Source organism: Carlito syrichta, unplaced genomic scaffold, assembly GCF_000164805.1.
Source record: "Carlito syrichta isolate Samal-C Ts95f unplaced genomic scaffold, Tarsius_syrichta-2.0.1 Scaffold270142, whole genome shotgun sequence".
Classification (NCBI taxonomy): Eukaryota; Metazoa; Chordata; class Mammalia; order Primates; family Tarsiidae; genus Carlito; species Carlito syrichta.
Genome location: NW_007214238.1, coordinates 221,000 through 242,866, shown reverse-complemented (window position 1 = coordinate 242,866; position 21,867 = coordinate 221,000). Strand labels below are relative to the sequence as shown.

At 36.9% G+C, this 21,867-nt stretch overlaps 1 protein-coding gene across 1 annotated transcript in view; it reads left to right on the top strand.

Annotated features, from left to right (window-relative positions):
* HIVEP1 (human immunodeficiency virus type I enhancer binding protein 1) overlaps window positions 1-20,742 on the top strand; it is a 158,157-nt gene extending 137,415 nt beyond the window's left edge. Inside the window, exons 8-9 of the mRNA XM_008052264.2 lie at window positions 16,932-17,443; window positions 19,022-20,742. Of these exons, the coding sequence (XP_008050455.1) occupies window positions 16,932-17,443; window positions 19,022-20,200 (1,691 nt within the window). The 3' untranslated portion in view covers window positions 20,201-20,742. The remainder of the gene's footprint in view (window positions 1-16,931; window positions 17,444-19,021) is intronic.
* Window positions 20,743-21,867: the final 1,125 nt, after the last annotated feature.

Sequence of the window (21,867 nt, the reverse complement as noted above, 5' to 3'; positions counted from 1 at the left end):
AGGGAAGGTGGGGTTGCTTTTATTTCTCTTCTGCAATGTCCTCTTCTTCCTTATGAGGGTTTTCTGGCTTTGTTCACTTTTCCCTCTGCTTTACAGTCTGTCTATTCAGCAGTATGTAGTCTTGGTTCGTTCAGAGAATCTCACCAGTTCACCTATGCCATCGCCATCTTGTTCCAACATCTCGTTACTGAGGTTTATTTGTTGTTTGTATTTTGCTATTGCTGCTGACTTATTTTGTAGTGGGAATTTAGACAATAACGACTAAAAGAAGCATGATTTCATTAAATGGACAATCCCATTCAGCAATAGTAATATTAAATAATACCACAGCGCAAAATCCTTTTTCTGAATGAGTGTTTTTAACAAGTACCTCAGGGTTTCAACATTCCTTATTCTCCACCAGATGTAGTTCAACAGTTTGGGTTGACGTTCTGATTATTTTCCCTTGTGACATGTAGTTTTGTCTGTCTATATATAAATGTATAATGACTGATTTGGAAATCTTGCTCTGCATTTATTAAACTAAGGAATATATTTTTCCTTGGAATTAATTTCTACTCTGGCCAGCTTTGCTATGGTATAGAACATTTGCCATAGAGTAGACTATGGTAAAAGATAAAGTCTTGACTTATTCCTACTTTAATGATTCTGTGTATGTTTTAAATCTTGCTCTTATCAATCTTTTAAGGGCATTATAAGGAGAACAACATATGTTATGTGTTTCATTTTGCTATCAATTTTATTTTCCAAGGTAAAGTGCAAATTATTAGTCACATATTAGGAGTAGATGAAGTGACTGTCTTAAAAAGTAAAGAACAAGCCGGACTTGGTGGCTCAGCCTGTAATCCTGTGCCCTTGGGAGGCTGAGGTGAGTGAATTTCTTGAGCCCACAGGTTCGAGACCTGCCTGGGCAGCAAGACCTCATCTCTACAATAAATAAAAAAATCAGCCGGGTGTGGTAGTGCATGCCTGTAATTCCAGCTACTCAGAAGGCTGAGGTGCAAGGATCGCCAGAGCCCAGCAGATCGAGACTGCAGTGGCCCGGAGCGGCCACTGCACTCCCGTCTGGGCGACAGAGTGAGACTCCAACTCAAAAAAAAAAGTAAAGAATAAATATTCCGGTGCTACATTTGAAGTGTGCATCAACTAGTAAAACAGAACTAAGGAGGCCCGGCTGGTCAACATCAAGTGATTCACGTGCCTGGTTTTCCTCCCACTTGGTCCTCACACACTGAAGTTTCTCCACCTGGTCACACAGGGCAGCCCTCTCTTCTGAGGGATCAGGCTCTTGACAGTAACTCCCTTTGAGACTGAAACCACCATGTAGGATACTCTGATATTCTTGAGAGTACTGCTTGACTGTATATTCTCCACTTTCTTGGCCCAGTAAATGAAGATGAGTGATAACATCATACTGTGTAATGTGGAGTCTTTTAGCGTATAACTTACTGTCTCTTCATTTTAATGGTGAACAATCGCACAAATGCTTTTGTGGTATCATGGGGTCTTGATTTCATTTCTCATATTCCTAGTCTAACTTAAATAGAGTATTAAGTCTGCTACACGAGTATATTGCTAGAAACCACACTGGGATTCCATTTGCTGAATGTCTACAATAAAAAATTCAGGAAAATGGTAAGGTTTTGCCAGAGGTAAGGTGTCACAGCAGTTATTACAGTTAGCCCTCTTGCCTTTCTTCCAAATAAAGTGATTATGGTACTTTTTCAGATGCCTTTTATTATAACTTCTCAGCTGTTATTAAGGGATATTTGGTCTAGCTATTTGAAAACTGAAAATCTGAAATAACTCAGGAAACCCCTCTATCTTCTAGGTTTTCCCAAACACAGTTGAAATTTGACATTTAATCATGCTGAAAGATTATAGATGCCTACTAGCTAATACAGTGCTTAAAGAAAAATAAGTAGCCCAAATCCAGAGCCACGTGTATTTTCAGAAACCAGTTCTCTTAAACATCTTGATTAATATGAAAATTAAGACTTCTCTAGTTTTGATAGCCACACTTTCTATTTCATACCCATAGGATGGATGGTAGTTATATCAATAGTGGAATCCTGCATTACCTTAAGGACAACACAATTTGGCACACTTTTAAAAAATCATAAATACTTAATCAATGTTAATAGTTTATGTAAGAACTTGCTATGCATATTTAAATCTTGATTATCTCAGGCATGTGGAAAATGGGGTAAATGTATAAAAAAAATACAAAAAGGACAAAATTTGGGAGACCTAAATCTAAAAATAAAAGTCACAACCCCTGCCAAAGTTTGCAGAACAGCTCCCAGAAGCCTAAGGATCCTGTTTTTAGGTTTATAGGACATATTTGGGGGTTTAGTCATTTAATCAGTCTTTTCTGTAGCATAAACATAATCACCAACAAATGTTTCTGAGCTTTCATTCAGTAAACAAAGCATATTAAACACCCACAGGAGGCCAGATAGTGTTACTGCAAAGCACCCAGTATAGTAATTATTTTTTAAACATTATTACCATTTGGTAGTATCTTGGTCAGCTCAGGGCTTTCTGGAAAAAGCCCAAGTCTTACGCTGTGCTTGTATTTAGCTGTTCCTTTACATCTGCCTAATTTTGTTTTTCACTAAAGCTTTTCTCCAGATTTATGCCTAATTAACTTCAATATCTTTTCTAAATATTATCATCACTCTTTTCTTTTTGAAGATTCTAAACCTGTTCTCTACCAGCCACACCATATCCAGATTGTCATTCACCGGCATACGGTGTGTGTTCCTTGGTTGGTAAAGAATGTTCATTAAAGAGTGATGTGAAAATGACGTGATGAAAGGCCAAAGATCATTGATCTTTTAAGTGCTTTACTACCCTTAGCAATAGTGGGTTGTACGGCTCTCTGTCTTTTTTTAGCAGTTGATTCTTGTTCTGATTCTCAGTGGAATAAACTTGGAAATGTTGGCAAACATTTATTTAGAATTAAGCAGAGGGGAATTATACATTTTTATAAACAAGCCATTAAAGTCTGGATATTTGTCATTTAAAAGAAGTTTACATTGGAAGTATATATGCTCATGAAAAGCCTAATGCCTCCAACCCCACTACACATTCTTTTATATTCTTGCCATACACAGTTATATAGCCTCAGGAATTTTGTCTTGTGTTCTTGGGGTATTAGTGAATATGTTTTAGTTTTCACCTTTGTGTCAAAAATCATGCTGCCAGGTATTTGCTTTTCATCCTTTGATCTAAAGAATGTTTTCATCAACAAAATGCTGGACTTAAAGGAATGTTTATGTGTACCCTTAACTGCCAAACTGTGAAGTGCTATGAAAAACATTAATCTCTTTGGAGTTCAAGTATTTACACTAAAGATGATGTTTGATCACAGGTTTTAAAACTATCATATTTACCCTTAAAAATATTTTAAGTGAATTTTATAAGCAAACCAGCAAAGCATTCTTTCCAAATGAAACCTGTAGAATATGTTAGCACTGGGATTTTTTTATAGAAAATACTATTCCTCTTTTAAAGAAAAACATCCAAGTACAATGTGAAATCAGAACAGGCCTTAGGATTTTATACTTAAAGCAGTGATGATATCATTTATGAAGGTCACAGATATGACAGTCTTTCGGTTTACTTCTTTTGGTTAACAAACATCAAACTCTGGTCCATTATGTCCTAAATGATGTTCATCTTTAAAAATGCATTCATATTTGCGTACTTAAAAAAAAATTTTCCCTAGGTTGCTGTTGTTTGTCTGACTTTCAAAGTAATATTTCTAAACTTAAGAGAAAAACAAAAACTGGCAAACTCCAACAACAAAAGAAGGCTGCTGCTGAGTGGGAGGGCAAGGGTAGCCGGGACTCAGGAAGTCCCATCTTTCAAGAGTCCCTCTTCTGCTCTTGTGACTCTGACTCTTCCAGCAGGTGTCACTGTCTGGCAGCAGTGGGCAGGCAGTTGCAGTTCATGCAACTGATCTTCACAAGATAACTTTTGAATAAGGCTTTAGGGAAGTTGTTAGACTAAATTTCTCACAACCTTTATTTTTGAAAAAAAAAAAATTGCATTGTATGCCTCCTTTTTCCATCATAAATTGAAATTTACAGAGAGTAAAGGAATTAATTTTGTGCTGATAAAATATTGTATTGAGCATTAGAAATATTGTGAGTGGCAAATGTGTCTAAAAGGACATAAATGGAACTTTTATTTTTGGAGGGAAAGATCATAAATCCTTTAATTTTTCTGAAAAATAAATGACAGTGGCATGTAATTTGATTACAAGCATCTGATTTGGAAGCCTTATCTCCACAATACAGCTGCATTGTTATAAACAGTCTTAGGGCTTCTTCACTATAGGGAAGACTGCAGTTGGTTTCCATTTTTGTCTTCCATTCTCTTTCAGTTAATTAAGTAGTAGGTAGTTTTATAACAAACTATTGTGTGTGTGTGTGTGTGTGTGTGTGTGTGTGTGTGTGTGTGTGTGTGTGTGTGTGTGTTTTCTACTTGGGTTTCTTTGTTCTTTTTTCCCTTTTATTTTAGATTCAGGGAGCACACGTGCATGTTTGTCACATGGACTTATTGTACAGTTGTAGGGCTTGGGTCTCAGGGAGCATTGTACATGATAGGCAGTTTCCAAACCCTAAACCCCTTCTTTGCTTCCCCCCATTATTGGTGCCCACAGTTTTAATTGTTTAAATAGAACATTTATTTATGAATTTGTTAAGCAAATATGGATTCCTAAGGTCTGTGCTAGAGTCCCTGATGGCTGCAGCGAGATTACAGGCATGAGCCACTACACCCAGTGCATTTATTATTATTATTTTATTTTAGGAGTTGGAGTCTCACTCCTTCACCCAGACTGGAGTGCAGTGACCGCTCCCAGCCACTGCAACCTCGACGATCCTTCCTCCTCAGCCTTCCGAGTAGCCGGAATTACAGGCATGCACTACCATGTCTGGCTGATTTTTTGATTTATTGTAGAGATGAGGTCTTGCCAAGTTGCCCAGGTGGGTCTTGAACCCACGGGCTCAGGCAATCCACTCATCTCAGCCTCCTAAAGAGCAAATTACAGGCTGAGCCACCGAGCCCGGCTAAGAAACTTTCAACTGCTCAAAACAGTTTTTGAACTCACCAGTTTTGATGCTTCTGCCATTTTTTCTTCTACCTTTTCCATATTGGCAAAACGTTTCTCTCTGAGGACTTTTTTCATCCAGGGAAACAACAGAAAGTTGCTCTGGGCAAGATCAGGTGAATAGGGAAGGGAGAGTATGGGGGTCAGGCCACTTTGGTCGAACATTGCTGAATACTCAGCGAGTGTGGATAAGTACACTCATAAATCACCCATCATGAAATGGGCATACACATTGAAAGAATCTTCAAAAATAATTCACTGAAGCCAAATGCAACCTCTCACAGAAATGCTAGCTGGTACGCTGATGCCAGTGTGTTCCTAGAACACCTACCTACCAGAGGAAGCCAGTATTACAAGGAGCCCGCCCTCCAAAAAATAATTCCTGTTTTTTTGGGGGTCCCCCGCTGTGTACATCAAGAAAAGAACAATTGCACTATAACCAGAAAAGTCAGTATAATAATGACAAGATTCCTGAATTCATAAAAACTTGGTTTCAAATCCTGGCTTTGATGCATTCTGTATAAGTTTCTTAACTTCCTTCTGTTAGATAAATTTGATATCAGTTCTGTCATGGGGTGGTGGTTAGATTTAATTAAACCCAGTAGGTAATATGGCATACCTGTTGGCAAACTTCTTCTGTAAAGGATTAGTAAATATCTTAGGCTTTGCAGGCTGTGCATTCTTGTCACAACTACTAGACTTTGTGAGGGAGCACAAAAGCAGCCACAGACAATATGTAAACAAATGAGCCTGGCTGTATTCCAGCAAAACTTTATTCACAAGAACAGGCAGAGAGCCACACATGTGGCCAGTAACCACAGTCTGTGAATCCCTGATATTTTAGGTACATAGGATCATGTAAGGAAGTTATTACGTTAAGGAACAGGCAGTAGTAAATAAACACTATCACAGAGTCACAATATGGCAAGTTTTTGGAGTTGATGACAAGTCCTTGTTCTTATCCTCACTGGTTTGTGGATCATAGGCAAGGCACTTTTTATTTCTGGACCTTCTGTCAGTACACCTTCTGATTCAGTAGCAATGGTCATCTTTGGGGGCTAGTATGAAGAAAGGTTAAGGGGACATAAAGGTAACATAAAGGACTTTTACTGCATGAATCCCAACAGAGGGCAGTTTTCTGGGCTCTGTTTTGATGCTTTGAATATCTAAAAGAATACCATTGTCTTCTGTTCATTTAGGCAACTTGTTTTATCTTTTTTTTTTTTTACCACCACAGAATATCAACCCTATTTAACAAAAACATGTAATGGCTCAAAACTTATTTGCAGATTTTTCAGCTTTGACAGTGGTCTTCCCCTCCAGGAGATGCCAGACACTATGTATTTATCATCAGAGAAAAACATCATTTTCTCCTTACCTTAGGAAAGGAAATCCAGGAAAGAAATCCCAGCCCCTCTGACATCCTCTCCAAGCCGCAGCCATGAAGGAAGCAAGAGACATTCAGGGAAGCCACCCTGTGTGTCTTCCCACCCATAATACGACTAATCCTGATCTGAAATTTGGTATAATCATGGCAAAATCAGATTAAAATGGAGGCAAATAGTATTATACCCCACACTTTAAAAAATGTGGTGTTCTTTTTAAATTCTTCATATAAATTGCATATACTAAAAATAAATTAGGTTGCTTCTTGAAAATATATATAGTAATAAAATTGTATATATATACATATATATATATATATATATATACTCCTGGCCTTTTATACTTATAAATTGCAGTGTATTTGTAAAATGTTAAAAGTTCAATTATTAGTTTACATTTTCCTTGGGTACTATATTTTATGTGTTCTACTATTTGTAATCAAATAATTATATGAAGTTTTTACTGCCTGTACCTATAAACATGGAATTCATGCATATTTATAAGCTAGCTTGTTGACTATAATTCATTGTTGACCTTTCCAATTATTCTGTAGTTAGATTTTAAAAATATGATTGAATGTGGAATATCTAGCACAGACAAACGAGGGTTTGACTCTCTCTGACACTTGGGAGCTATGGGCTCAACACTTTAGAAATCATTAACTGGATTTTTCTTTTTTTATATCTTTCTGTGAGAAAGAGTCAGCTCCTTAATTAGTCCTTATTTTAATTATAATCAAATTTTATTGGTTTGTATGTTGCACTAAGCTAGGATCTAAGCTATAGATAACTGGAACTGAAATACAACCTTAGTCATCATGTGTACAATAGAATAAGAAATATAAAGAATAGATACAAGATGAGAGCGCTTTTAGGTAGTAAAACTTTTAAATGTGTATCTAGGTTAGAATGGGATTTAGGAGAAATTTCCTGTGCTTCTAAATTAACCAGTAGAAGTGTTGGAATTGATTTCAGGAATTGTGTTCTATAAATAAGAAGAAAAAAATGCTTGTCAGAGGAGAAGTTTTGATTTGGCTATGAGGTGAATAGGAGGTGGATATTGTACAAGCTTACCTGAGAGATTGTTGGTATCAACAGAGTGATACAAAGACCCCAGAGCACTGGCAAATTTTTTTTTTCCTTAACTCTGTTTTATAATAGATAATTTTAGTCTTACAGAAAAGTTGCAAAACTGGAGTAGAGTTCCTGTCTGCTCTTTGCCCAGTTTCTTCTCTGTCACCCTCTTAAATACCCACAGAACATTTTCAACACTAGGAAATCAGCCTTGGCTCGGTATCACTAACCTGTGGACAGAACTCGTGGATTTCACTAGTTTTCCCGATGCATCCATTTTCTGCCCGGAATGCCACATTTCATTTAGTCATTGTGTCTCCTTTGTTCCAGCAATGTGCTCCTCAGTCTTTCTTGTCTTGACCTTGACACTTTTTTTTTTTTTTGAGTTGGCGTCTCACTCTGTCGCCCAGACTGGAGTGCAGTGGCCGCTCCTGGCCACCGCAACCTCGACCTGCTGGGGCTCCGGCGATCCTTCCGCCTCAGCCTTCCAAGTAGCTGGAACTACAGGCACGCACTACCACGCCCGGCTAATTTTTTGATTTATTGTAGAGATAAGGTCTTGCCAAGTTGCCCAGGCAGGTCTCGAACCCATGGGCTCAGGCAATTCACTAACCTCAGCCTCCCAAGGCGTGGGATTACAGGCTGAGCCACCAAGCCCGGCTGACACTTTGTTTTAAAAGAGCAGTGATCAGTTATTTTGAAGAATGTTTCTCAATTTGGGCTTTTCTGATGTATTTCATGATTAGATTGGAGCTGTGCATTAATGGAGCAAATACCATAGTGTTGTACTTCTCTTAGTGCATTGTACTGGGGGTGCATGATTGTCAGTATGAATTATTGGTCACGGTCACCTTTATCACTTGGCTAAGGTAGTGTCTGTCAGGACTCTGTACTGTAAACATACTACTTTTCCCTTTGTAAGTATTAAATATTTATAGGGAGACTCTTTGAGACTACGTAAATATCCTGTTGGTACCTTGATGCATCTTGCTATTGTATTACTGTGGCATTCTAGTGTATTAAATGGAATTTTTTAAGGTAAAGCTTCCATTTCTCCATTCATTCATTCATTCATATCACTATGGACTCAAGGATATGTATTTTATTCTTTGAGTTGTAAGTCAATACTATTGTAGCTCAAATTCTAGAATTAGCCATTGGCTATTTAGAACACTTTGAGGTTTGTTCCTGTGCCCTTTCAACATGGCCCTATCTTTTTTCTTTTTTGAGCAGTTTCTTACTTTCTCATACCCCAAAATGTTCCAGCCCTAGAATCAATCACTTATCTAAGGACCTCTGATTCCTTTTACTGGAGAATGGTATTTAGAAATCAAGATCTCCGTGCTAGGGTGAAATCAACTGCTACTGACCTGTCACTGCTTCTAGCCCATCTCATTGGCTAGCGATAGGAAATGTATGTAGATGTGCCAACACTCACACATGCAACAAACATGTATATGTCATATGTATAAATGAAAGCATGAATCCATACAGATAATTCCAGTTCCAGTCCAGCAGCACTAGGTTTCTTCTAGTCTTCTTTGTTTCCTTCTAAAACTTCTTCACCTACAGTGAGACACCTGGTTCTCTCCTATAATATATTTACATATTTGTTCAACTATAGTTTACAAGTAAACTAGTTTCAGAAATCCTAACTCATACCCATGTAAGAAACAGATTTATAATCATAGTACAATGTGTGCAGTCCTTATCTTTATCCTTCACAGTATCCAGTCACATCCCTCTTTGCTAAGGTTACCTAGGATAGGACCCTTCTTCCAATGTCCTTCATGTGGTTGTGTGATTCATCCAGTTACAGTTAGTCATCTGTCTCAGCTTGCATTTCATCTTAGGCTTACCCCACATCCTGCTTGACTAGGTTTTTATATGCTTAGAATAAAATTCACTTTACTGTGGTTTTTGACATGCATAGAATTGTATGTTCACTCCCGCAGTTTCCTACAAAACAGTTTTATCACCCCCAAAACTCACTCCCCTTTATAGACCACTTCCCACACAACAACCCCTAGCAACCACTGAGCATTGTTTTCCTCCCTGTAGTTTTGCTTTTTTCCAGAGTGTCATATAAAAAAACTCATAACATATGTAGCTTTTTGCATATGACTTGTTTTCCTAGCCAAATGCTTGTAAGATTCATCCATGTTGTATGAATCAATAGTTCATTCCTGATTATTGCCAAGTAGTCATCTATGGTATTAATGTGCCGTAGTTTCTCAGCCCAGTTGAGAAAGATCTGGGCTGCTTTCAAATTTTGGCAATTATTAATAAAGTTGGTATAAACATTCTTATACAGGTTTTTATGTGAATGTAAGTGTCCATTTCTCTAGAGTTTGGTACCTGGAAGCTGATCCTATGGTAGGTACATGTTTAGTTTTGGAATGAACTGTCAAGCTGCTTGCAGAGTAGCTGTACCAATTAATATTGCCATCAGCAATATATGAGAGTGCCGCTTACTCTTCAAAATTATCATAACATGGTCTTGCCAGTTTTGACTTTTTTGTTTTTATATTGTAGTGGTATTTTATTGTGGTTTAAATTTGCATTTTCTAATGATTGATGAGGCCGAATACCTTTTCATGTGCTATTTGCTTTCTAAATGTCTTCTTTAGTAATCTGTTCAGAAGTTTTGCCTGTTTGTGAAACTGGAATTTTTAAAATCTCTCGTATATACATATTTAGTGTGCAGCCTTATGTTTTGATGTACGTATGGATAGTGAAGCAAATGAACACAACCATCGTCTCACATAATTATTTTTTAAAATAATTTTTCCTTTTTGGTAGCAAAAGTTCTGAAAACCTACTTTTAGCAAAGATTGCAAATACACATATATGACATTATTAACCGTAAATTTGTATCTTGAAATTCTCTCTCTAGACTTCATTCTGTATCTGATGATACTCCTCTATATCATTCTACATACCAGCAGCTCCCCATTGCCGACCCCCCACCAGCACATCACTCCTGGGAACTACAATTGTTTTAGTCTCTATATTTTGTGAATTCGACTTTCTTTTCTCCTCTCTCTCTCTCTTTCTCTTTCTTCCTTTTTGATTCTACACATAAGGAGAGAGATCATGTGGTATTTGTGTTTGTGTGTGTGTGTGTGTGTGTGTGTGTGTGTGTGTGTCTGATTTATCTCACTACTTAACGTCCTCCAGGTTTATCTATGTTGTGGCAAGTGGCAGAATCTCCTTTTTGTAAGGCTAAATAATATTCCATCGTGTGTGTGTGTGTGTGTGACACTTTACTTTCTTATTGTTAAGTTTTGATCGTTCTCCCTATATCCTGGATACAACCCCAATCAAATGTGATTTGCAGATATTTTCTCCTAGTCTGTAGCTTGTCTTTTTGTTCTTCTCTGCAGTGTCTTTCACAGAGCAGAAGTTTTTCTAGTATTAATAAAGCACAGCTTATCACTTTTATTGATTGGTCTGTGGTATCATATGTAAGAAGTCTTTGTCTAATACAAGATCACATAAATGTTCTAGTTTCCTTCTAGAAGCCTCATAGTTTTACATTAGGTCCACATCTCTTTTGAGTTACTGTTTGTATAAGCTGAAGGTGTAGGGTATGTGTCATTGTTCATTTTTTGGTTTGTAGGTGTTCATTTGTTTCAGCACCATTAATTAAAAAAAACTATCTGTTCTCCATGGAACTGCCTTTGTCAAAATTGATTTAACTTTATCTGTGTGTGTGTGTGTGTTTTTAAACCACTGGGCTTCCTCTTCTGATCTGTTAATCCCATATATCCTTTGTGAATACCATGCTGTCTTGGGTGTGAGTCCTCCAACTTTTTTTTTTCAATATTGTTATGGCTCTTCTAGTTTTTTTCTTCTCCACAGAAATATTAGAATCAGCTTTTCTGTATCTACAAAATGCTTGTGGTATTTTAAATGGAATTATATAACATTTATTTATGTTTAAGTATTTCATTTTTCTGGTGCTATTATTAATAGTGTTGTATTTTTAACTTTGAATTCTAATTCATTGCTAGTATATAGAAATACTATTGATTTTTATTCTTCCTTTCCTGTATGTAAGCCTTATTTGTTTGTTTCTATTTGCCTCACTGTACTGGCTGCGTGTTTGGGTATAGAGCAGCATAGGAGTGACAAGAGGGACATTGTCACCTTATTCCTAGGATATGTTTAGATATCTTTTACTAGGAAGTTATCCTATAATCCTAGTTTGTTGAGAGTTTATATAAAAAAATGAATATTGGATTTTGTCAAATGCTTTCCCTGCATCTATTGAGATGATGATACAATTTTCTTCTTTAATCTGTTAACATGGTAAGTTACATCTCCAGCAAGTGTTGAACTAGCTTTGTATTACACTTGGCTATGATAAATTGTCCCTTATGTTGCTGGATTTAGTTTGCTCATCTTTGTTGGTGATTTTCACATCTCTGTTAATAAAAGAGTTTGCATTTCTGTTTATGTTTTGAGTAATGCTTCATTTAAAAAGTGCTCTCTCCTGTTTTCTGGAAGAGAATGTGTAGAGTTAGCATTTATTTTTTTCTTAAACGTTTGGTAGAATTCAACAGTGAAACCATCTGGGCCTGGAACTTTAACTTTTTATTTGGGGGATAGGTTTTTTTAATCTATGAATTCAATTTATTTAGTAGGTTAAAGAATTATTCAAATTATATCTTTTTGTGTGGGTTTGGCACTTTGTGTCTTTCAGTGGCTTGGTCCATTTCATCTAAGTTGTCAAATATATGGGCAAGAGTTTTTCATACATTCTCTTGTTTTCATTTGAATGTCTGTGGGTCTGTAGTAATATCACCTCTTTCTTTCCTGATATTAATAATTTGTATCTTCTCTCATTTTTTATTGGCTAGTATTACCGGAGGTTTATTAATTTTATTGATTTTTTTTTCCCCTAAAGCTCTAGCTATTGCTTCATTAGTTTTTCCCTCCTTTTTTTTTCAAATTTATTATTTCTGTTCTTATTTTTATTATTTTCTTCCCTCTCTTGCTTTAGGTTTAGATTGATCTGCTTTTTCTGATTTCTAAGAATGAGAATTTAGATTTATTTGAGACCTTTCTACATTTCGAGCAAAAATGTTGAATACAAGAAACTTCCCACTGACCACTGCATTAGTTGCATCTCACAAATTTTGAATGTTATATTTTAATTTTCATCCAGTTAAAAATATTTTGAAATTTTCTTTAAGACTTCCTCATTGACCTCAATGAATATTTAGAAATGTGTTTTTAAATCTAAAATAGTCGAGGGATTTTTAGATATCGTCCAATTAATTGAGTTCTAATTTAATTCTGTTTTGTGTAAAAAGATATTCTATATGATTTCTATTCATTTAAATTAGTTACGGTTTGTTTTGTAGCTCAGATATGATGTATATTGGTGAATGCTCCATGTACATTTATAAGAAAAGTATATTCTGTTGTTGAATAGAATATTCGGTAAATGTCTTTCAGTTCTCATTGGTTGGTGGTGTTTTTCCAGTCTCTTACATTTTTCCTGATTTTCTACTTACTCCCATCAATCAGTGAAAATGGATCATTGAAGTCTTCAACTATGTGGATTTATTATTTTTTCAGTTTTTGTCTCATTTATTTTGAAGCTCTATTTAGCTGCATACACACTCAGGATTGTTATGTTCATAAAGAGTGATCCTTTTATCATTATGTAATGAATGCTTCTGCTTATCCTTAATAGTATTCTTATTTCTAAAGTCTCCTTTATCTGCTGTTAGTATAGTTTCTGCTACTGTTTTTGTTGGTGATTTATGGTATATCTTTCTCCAAACTTTTACTTTCAACTTATTATGTCTTTATATTTAAAATGCACTATAAATACACAGTATATACTTGTATTTGCTTTTTTATACAATCTTGACAATTTATACCTTTTAATTTATGTTAGATCATTTCTTTTAATGTTATTTTTCTAGTTAAATTAAAATCTACTATCTTGGCAGCTATTTTCTATTGGTTTCCCTTTCTTTTGCTTTCAGTTTTCTTCTTGTTATGCCTTCTTTAGTATTGGGCATTTTAAAATTTCCTCTATTGACTCATTATTTATACCATTAAAAATGTTAGTTGTTTACCCTCAAGTAATATTACATTGCTTTACATGTAGTATAAAGACTTTAGTACAGTTATTGACAGTTCCTTTTTTTATCCTTTATGCTTTTGTTGTCACATTTTTTGTGTTTATATTTGCTATAAACATACAAAACATTATTACTATTTTTGTTTTAGATATTCAGTTATCTTTTAGAGCAGTTAAAAGTACGAAAAATTATTTATTGCAGTTTCAGTGTTTTTCTTTCTTTGTATAGATCCAAGTTTTTATCTAATGTTGTATTCTTTCTGCCTGAAGAACTTCCTTTAACATTTATTGTCTAGTAGATCAAGTAAATGCCAATAAATTTCCTCAGTTTTTGTTTTCATTTTTTAAAAAGTTTTTCTCTTTCATCTTTGAAATTTACCTTCAATGGGCATAGAATTCTGGATTTGACAATTTTCTTCTTGTGGACGCGTTACTGTGTTTTTTATTTGTACCATTTTCGCTTCATTTCTTGTATTCTGTCAGCTAAATGTCTAATCTGTTATTGTGTGTGTCCACCTTTCCCCTTATAACCTTTAGCATATCAATTATAATTATTTTTAATTCTCAGCCTGTTCTAATATCTATGTCCTGTCGAACTCAGGCTCTGATGATTACTTTGCCTCTTCAGAGTATGTTTTTTCTTGCCTTCTTTGTAGGCCTTGTAATTTTGTGTTGAGAGCTATACCTCTTGTGTAAGACAGTAGAGGCTCATGTAAGTTGTTTTTATGTCTATAAATGGACACATCTCTCTTTCTTAAGGCTATTAATGTAGGGTTAGAGTTTATCTAGTTAAGAGCTAGACTGAGTTTGAGAGAGATTTGCTGTTGCTATGACTTGTCCTCACTACATCAGAGGCTTCAAATTCCTGTAGAGGGACCTCGTGTTTTGAGTGGGTGTTGGATTACAAGAACTTTGTTCAATTTTCGTTTTAGGTCTTCCTTTTACACTTCACAGAGTGTCTCTCTGTACATCCTTGTTCTTCTTTCCCAGAAGTACTTTACTGTTACCTGTCATTCAAAGCTGCTTAGCTTGGCATGGAGGGGGGTGGGTAAGGAGGAGGATGGATGCTATTTCTGTCCTGATTGAGCCTCAGTCTCATACATGCACCGTGTTCTTTTGTTTCTGAGCTCTGACCTTCTCAGTTCTCCGCCTTTCCCCCAGCTATTATTGAGGCTCTGCTGTAATCCTGATCCTCACAAGGAGCCATGGTGGTTGTTGTTTCTTCCTGTTACCTTTTTTCACTCTGAGATTTTACCAATGTCCTAAGGACAACAGTGCGTGTTGCCTTTTCCTTCACAGGACAAGGCTTTTGTTTTCCTAGTGGAGAGAGAAGAGACAAATCCAGGTGAAGTTCTTTGGCACTCCTGTATGGCTACTTCCTCTCCCCAGATCTGGACCACAGTGCACACTTTATAGTGCTCTTTGCTGTGAGCACCTGGGCGGGGTTCATGGCATAGATCCTGCAAGAGAGCATAACCCCCAGGCAACCCCCCTCTTGTCTCTAACCTGCTACTTTAACTAACTGCTTCTAACCAGTGTTCTATTACATCTGCCCTAGGTGACACAAGCTTTTTCTTCAGTTACTCACTCTCCTTAGATTTGGGGCTGTTGATTGTTTGATACCTTGACTTTATATATAGTTATTAAGGTAAAGCAAGCCCCATTCTAGTTAGACTTTGTGGCAAGGGGAAGTTAGCCCTCTTCTCCAATAGCTTATTCTCCTAGTCATCCAGTTCCCTCTAGTCTTTTATATTTTTCTCTTTTAAAAGAAGATGCATCTTTTTAAAAGAATCTGGTAAGGCATTAATGTGATAAATTCAAGTCAAATTGAAGATGACACTCTGATTTTGGAATGTCAAACATCAGATAAAGTATAGAAGAAATATCTAAGGCCAGAGTCTGGCATTTACCCAGAAATTACTGATCCATTTGATCTCCAACAAGGGCTCCTAGTAGGACTCAATAAATTGGTATTAACCTTATTTAATTACTTATTTTGCAACATAACAGTAGAATCCTGAAAGTAAAGGACTTACTAAAGGAACCTAAATGCATATGTTTTATCTTCAAATTTTTAAGTTATAAAAGTAACACATTTGTGATAAATAATATAAAAGTTCTAGTCCTTTCAATCCCCTAGAAAGAATTATCCCCAAATGATCTGGTATGGGTCCTCTGAGACTCTTTTTTTAAAGATCTTAGCTTTTTCATATAGAAAGAAAAAGTAGTAAAATAAATAAATATATAGACCATTTTGAAAATCCAGGAAAAATACCTATTATTTCTCTATTTATATTTTTTCTCTCTTCAAAAAATGTGTGTAAACACAGAGTACATTGCAGTTAAGCTCTATGTTACCTGGTGGCATCTTTATTATACCTCAGTGACAAAGAAATGGGGTAGGTGTTTTGCATTCCTCCTGCCTGTGTAATGTTTAAGGTTTTTTAGCTTTATAAGAGAAAGATAAATTTTAATTTCTAATAATTTGAATAGGTGAAGATTTTAAAGCATGTTCCACATGAGCTTGTGAGAATTTTGAAACTATTTCCTGGACCATCTTGATTTAATATTCCTTATTAAACCCAGTTCACATGGTATTATGAGGCTAATATTAATGACTTTTGGATAATGTCCCTCTTGCTGTGAGAAATGGGTTGAATCATAAATTGACAGAGAAACATAGTGCTTGAAAATTTGATGAAAATTACTACACAAAGGACAACTGAAACATAACTACAATACCATTTAAGTACTAAAGAAAATTATTTTTTCCACAAATACAAAATGCCATCAGTTTTTTGTGTTTATTTTAATTTGTTCAATAAAAGTGAGAGAAAGGGGCCTCAGGAAAAGAGGGTGTTGGGCTCTTTATTCATTTTCTATATAGTTTGGATATATAGAAACTTTAGGGATTTTTCAAGTATAATATTTAAAACCTTCATTTCTGAGTGTCTGTGTATTACTGTCTGTCTGTCTGATTCCTCTTTTGAGGCTCATTTCATGTTTCTTATCCCCAACACAGCCTACCTGGCCATGTTTCTCCCTCTCGCTCCTCTGAGTCCTGTTGAACTGACTGACTTATTCTTCCCCATGTTCTGCCTACAAAAAGCCCCATGTGTGTAGGCTTTTTGTAGGCAGAGTCCTTGTCATTTATATTCTTCACAGCGTTGCCAAGCGCATAAGAAAAAGTTAAACTTGTCCACTTGCAAAACATTCTGTAACACATCCTCTTGGTTGTTTTTATTAGATGAGAAACAGAGATTCAGTTATGAGCGGTCTGGATACGATCTTGAAGAGTCTGATGGCCCAGATGAGGATGATAATGAAAACGAAGATGATGATGAAGACAGCCAGGCTGAATCGGTCCTGTCAGCAGCACCCTCTGTCACAGCCAGCCCGCAGCGTCTTCCTTCTAGAAGTAGCCTTCAGGATTCTGTGAGTGCTGATGAGGACATCAGGATCAACGACTGCTTTTCTGGGGTACACACAGACCCAATGGATGTCCTTCCTAGAGCGTTGCTCACCAAGATGACCGTCCTGAGCACAGTGCAGTCTGACTACAGTAGGAAGACAAACTCTCCGGAGAAGGCCAGGCAGCATGCTGCAAGAGATGAAGATGACACGATTCCTCCTGTAGACTCTTCTGGGTCCCCTGAAGCTGCACCCAAGTCCCCATGTCATCAGATGTCTGTGGACTACCCTGAATCAGAAGAAATTCTGAGAAGTTCTGTGGCAGGAGAGGCTATTATTTTAACACAGGTACATGATTGGAGGTTGTTCTTTTTTTTTTTAACCTATTAAATATGGGGAGCCTAACAGCTTAATAAAATAATGTGCCTAAATGATTTATTTATGGCTGAATCAGTCTGTATGACCTTATTTTTTATTGTTGTATTTAAGGGCAGAGGACGTTTATGTCCTTTGGAGTTTTATTAAGTATTTTAATCAGAGTTCACATATTGTATTGTAAATCTGTGAAAGAACCAGATTGTTCTTGAAAAATACAGCCATTTACTATTATTTGCTTTTTAAACAATTTTTGAAATTAAAAAAAAAGTGACTATTGAGCGTTTGAATCCCAGGACTTATTTATCTCACAGCTCCTTCTGAGTTATTTTTCCCACTGGTGTTGATGTGATGGGTTTGCATTAAATCATCTAAACATTTTGCACTTTGCCCCATTGGCAAGACAGCTACCAGTTTCTATGGCAAAGTTAATGTGACCCAGAAATATATCAAGAAGTTCACTTTGGTTGAATGATCAAATTGCTGTAACAGCTTGGGAGAGTGTTCTGCCCAAGAAACAGCTCAAGGCAGACACAGGCCTCCGGAAAGGCACATTCAGTGTGCTGTGAGTTATTCCTTGCTTTACCCCTGGCTGTCTCATGACAAATGATTAATTCTGGGAGGAATACATTCTCCTGTCACTGACAGTTCTCATATCTCTACTATGTATTGAATATTGTAATAGGATTTATTTCTAAATGTGGCAGATTTTAGTTTGCTGGGAACACTGGAGAAAAATCAAAAGACTATATAAAAGCTTGAATTTCTGCAGACTAGCATAAGTTAATAAATTTATTTAAATTACACTAGTATGTAAATTAAATTATATTAATATATAAATTAAATTAATGTAGCTCTAAATATAAATAGATGTTACCAAGAAAGAGCTAATAGTGAGATATTAATCTTGGGTGGAAAGGAGGATGGGCCAGGTTTATCACTTTAATATTGGCCACCCATGCTCTAAGCTTTATCCCAAAACCTCTCACACACTTACCAGCAGCTGGAACTCTGATTTTCAGTAGACATTTCATAAACTTATGAATGAATGAACAAACAAACAGAAAACCTTTTTCTTAATGACAACGTTTTGCTTCATGAGCAAATAATGCTTTGTTTAATTTTTCCCTGTTAATATAGCCTGCTGATATCTCAATTTCTCCATAACTCTTAATCTCTAAAACAAAGTAGAGCTGTGGTACCAGAAATAGCCATAACAACAACATAAGACTATAACTATGTCCATCTCAGGATTATTCTCAGTATAAAATGTGATGATATCCAGGAGATTTGTTTGAACATGCAAAAGACTATACAAAATATATTGCTGTTAATTTTACTAGTGAAGAAAGAGATTAAAGATGTCATAGACTTTTTCAATGGAAATTTATTTTTAAAAATCTAAATTAAATCTTTAGGAAGCTTATAATTTGTATAAAATACAGATATGTGTATGTTTAGCTCATTAGGAAGGAAGAGATTTAGCACTAGCACTTGAGCTCAGTGGTCAAGAAAACCCTCCTCAAAGGACTGTTCTGTCTTGTCATTTAGCACTCATCATCCGGAAGACTTTCTGCTGCTGCAGCTGAGCACTGCCCCCAGCCAGCGACAGGCAGGCCTTCTGTGGCCTCACCTCATCCTGACCCTCAGGAACAGAAGCAGCAAGTAACTCTCCAGCCAGCTTCAAGCCTGCCTTCTCCCCAGACTCGTTTGTTTAGCCACCTTCCTCTGCATTCCCAGCAGCAATCAAGGACACCTTATAACATGGTTCCAGTTGGGGGAATCCACGTAGTACCCGCCGGCCTCACATACTCCACGTTTGTGCCCCTTCAAGCTGGGCCAGTGCAACTTACAATCCCTGCTGTCAGTGTCGTTCACAGGACTATGGGCACTCCTGGGAATACGGTGACAGAAGTGTCTGGCACTACAAACCCCACTGGAGTGGCAGAATTAAGTAGTGTTGTGCCATGTATTCCCATCGGCCAAATCCGTGTGCCAGGCCTTCAGAACCTGAGTACCCCAGGCTTGCAGTCTATTCCCTCACTAAGCATGGAAACGGTCAATATTGTAGGTCTAGCCAATACAAATATGGCTCCGCAGGTACATCCACCAGGACTCGCTCTAAACGCTGTTGGCCTGCAGGTTCTGACTGCAAACCCTTCCTCACAAAGTAGCCCTGCCCCTCAGGCACACATTCCAGGTCTCCAGATCTTGAACATAGCATTGCCTACTTTAATCCCCTCAGTGAGTCAAGTTACCATTGACACACAGGGAGCTCCGGAGATACCAGCTTCTCAAGGCAAAGCACGCGAGACACAACCCAAGCAGACTTCTGTAGCCGATGCAAACCAGGTCAGCAAGACCAAGTCTCCTCAGGGGTCACCTACAGTCCAGCAGGAAAATGCAAAACAAGTTCTGAATCCACCTGCCCCTGCAGGTGACCATGCAAGGCTTGATGACTCGAGGAAAATGGACACAGAGAAGGCTGCCTCAGCAAATCACGTGACACCCAAGTCTGAACTCGCTTCTGGACAGGGCCAACCAGCGTCCACGCCAGAACCTCTGCTGAAGGCACATTCTGAAGTTTTTGCAAAGCCATCAAGCCAGCAGACTCTCTCTCCAGATAGACAGGTGTCCAGGCCTGCAGCACTGCCCCGAAGGCAGCCCCCTGTGCAGTTCAGCGACGTTAGCAGTGATGATGATGAGGACAGGCTTGTGATAGCAACCTAGTGGGTTTTGTTTTGTATTTTTTATTTTTTTTAATAACACTTAAAGGTTTCTTTGAAAACCCCCCTTTCCTTAAAGCACATTTTTCTGACATAAACTCATGACTAATCTTTGTGCAATCATGAACTTTTGACCAATAATCGTCGTTTTGTGTCAGCTCCAGCCATTTTTGTACATGTTGTATAGACAATTGTGCCTTTTAGGAGTTTTATGTTTAGAAACTGTACAAATTGTTGAATAACTATATACATAAAAATATATATGTATATGAAAACCAGGTAGTTGTTTGTGTTTAGCAAAAAGAAAAAGGAAAACCTGTCAAATAAATCAAATGATTAAATTATATGTTGCACTGTTAAATATAAATTTTATGGCTGTGGGGCAGAGTTTCTGTGTATAAATTAGTATGTAAACTCCATATTTATTGTATTCATATTAGTCTTTGAAAATGGGTCTGTCCTTCTTGTGTAAGACAGTAACTTTACACTTCAGACAGATTTTCTGTGTTATGAAATGTTTCAGTAAAATATTGTTTACTGGCTTTACCAATGCTTTAGTTGTGCCTTCTTTATGTCATCTAGTACAAATTAATCTGCATTTGGAAAATAGCCATTCTTTTCACATTGTCCCTACCCTTATTTTTTATAAATGGGGACTTTGAGTGCCTTTCTACTTTCAGTCTCTACTGAAACTGTAACTGAAATCCATAAGAGAGACCCATTTTCTTTATATGTAAGGAAAAACTGTGCAATTATTATTAGAAGATTAAGAACACGTTGTATAAGTACATGTAGCATATAACCTGAAATGGGTAAAATTCCTAAATGTGGTCATGGAAATGTCTGGTAAATGTAAAATAAGTTGGAAAACACTAGTCCTGAGAGCTTGGCTTGGATGTGACCCATGACACCCTATGTTTCAGGTTCCAACCACAGATCACTCATGAGCTATGAGCTCTTCTTTCTCACCATCCTAATTGTTACATGCAAAGAGCTCTATCCATACCTCAACCACGGAGGGTCCAAGGTTTACAGAAAAACCAAATTCAGACTTCTAAATGGCTTAAGTGTCTCTCTTTAGAAATGATTACCTGTCCTTGGAGATTTAACTGTCTTTATTCAGAAAAATGAAGGAAGGGGTAGGGGGAGCCCACAATGATCACTGGAACGATTCACGTTATTACCTAAGAATTGCAAATGTTGGGTTTATGAGAAAAATGTTTTAATGTTGGAATTCGAATATTTAGCACATCATGGAGGCAATGTATTCACATTACTAAAGGCCTACCTACTTCATGAAGATTGCAGGGACATAAAATTAGTAAGACAACAGCATAGTGCATGGGGTGGGGAGGGTGGCATATGCTGAAGCATTTGGAGACCTGCTTCTAGCCAGCCCCTGCTTCATTGTGACTTTGGAAAGGCACTTGCATCTCTACCTGCATGTCCTAATCTAAATTAGAATATCCAAGATGTGCTCAGCCCCAGTAGGCTGTGATGGATCTGTGATGCTTTAGATGAGTGCTTCAATCTATATATACATCCTTCCACAGATTAAGTAATAAAACTCAAAACAATAAAACTACATTTTATGTTCTGAGATAGATTTGAAAAGAATTCTGGAAACTTTTCAAGGAATTGCATTGTGCTATCAATATAATTTTAGAAAAA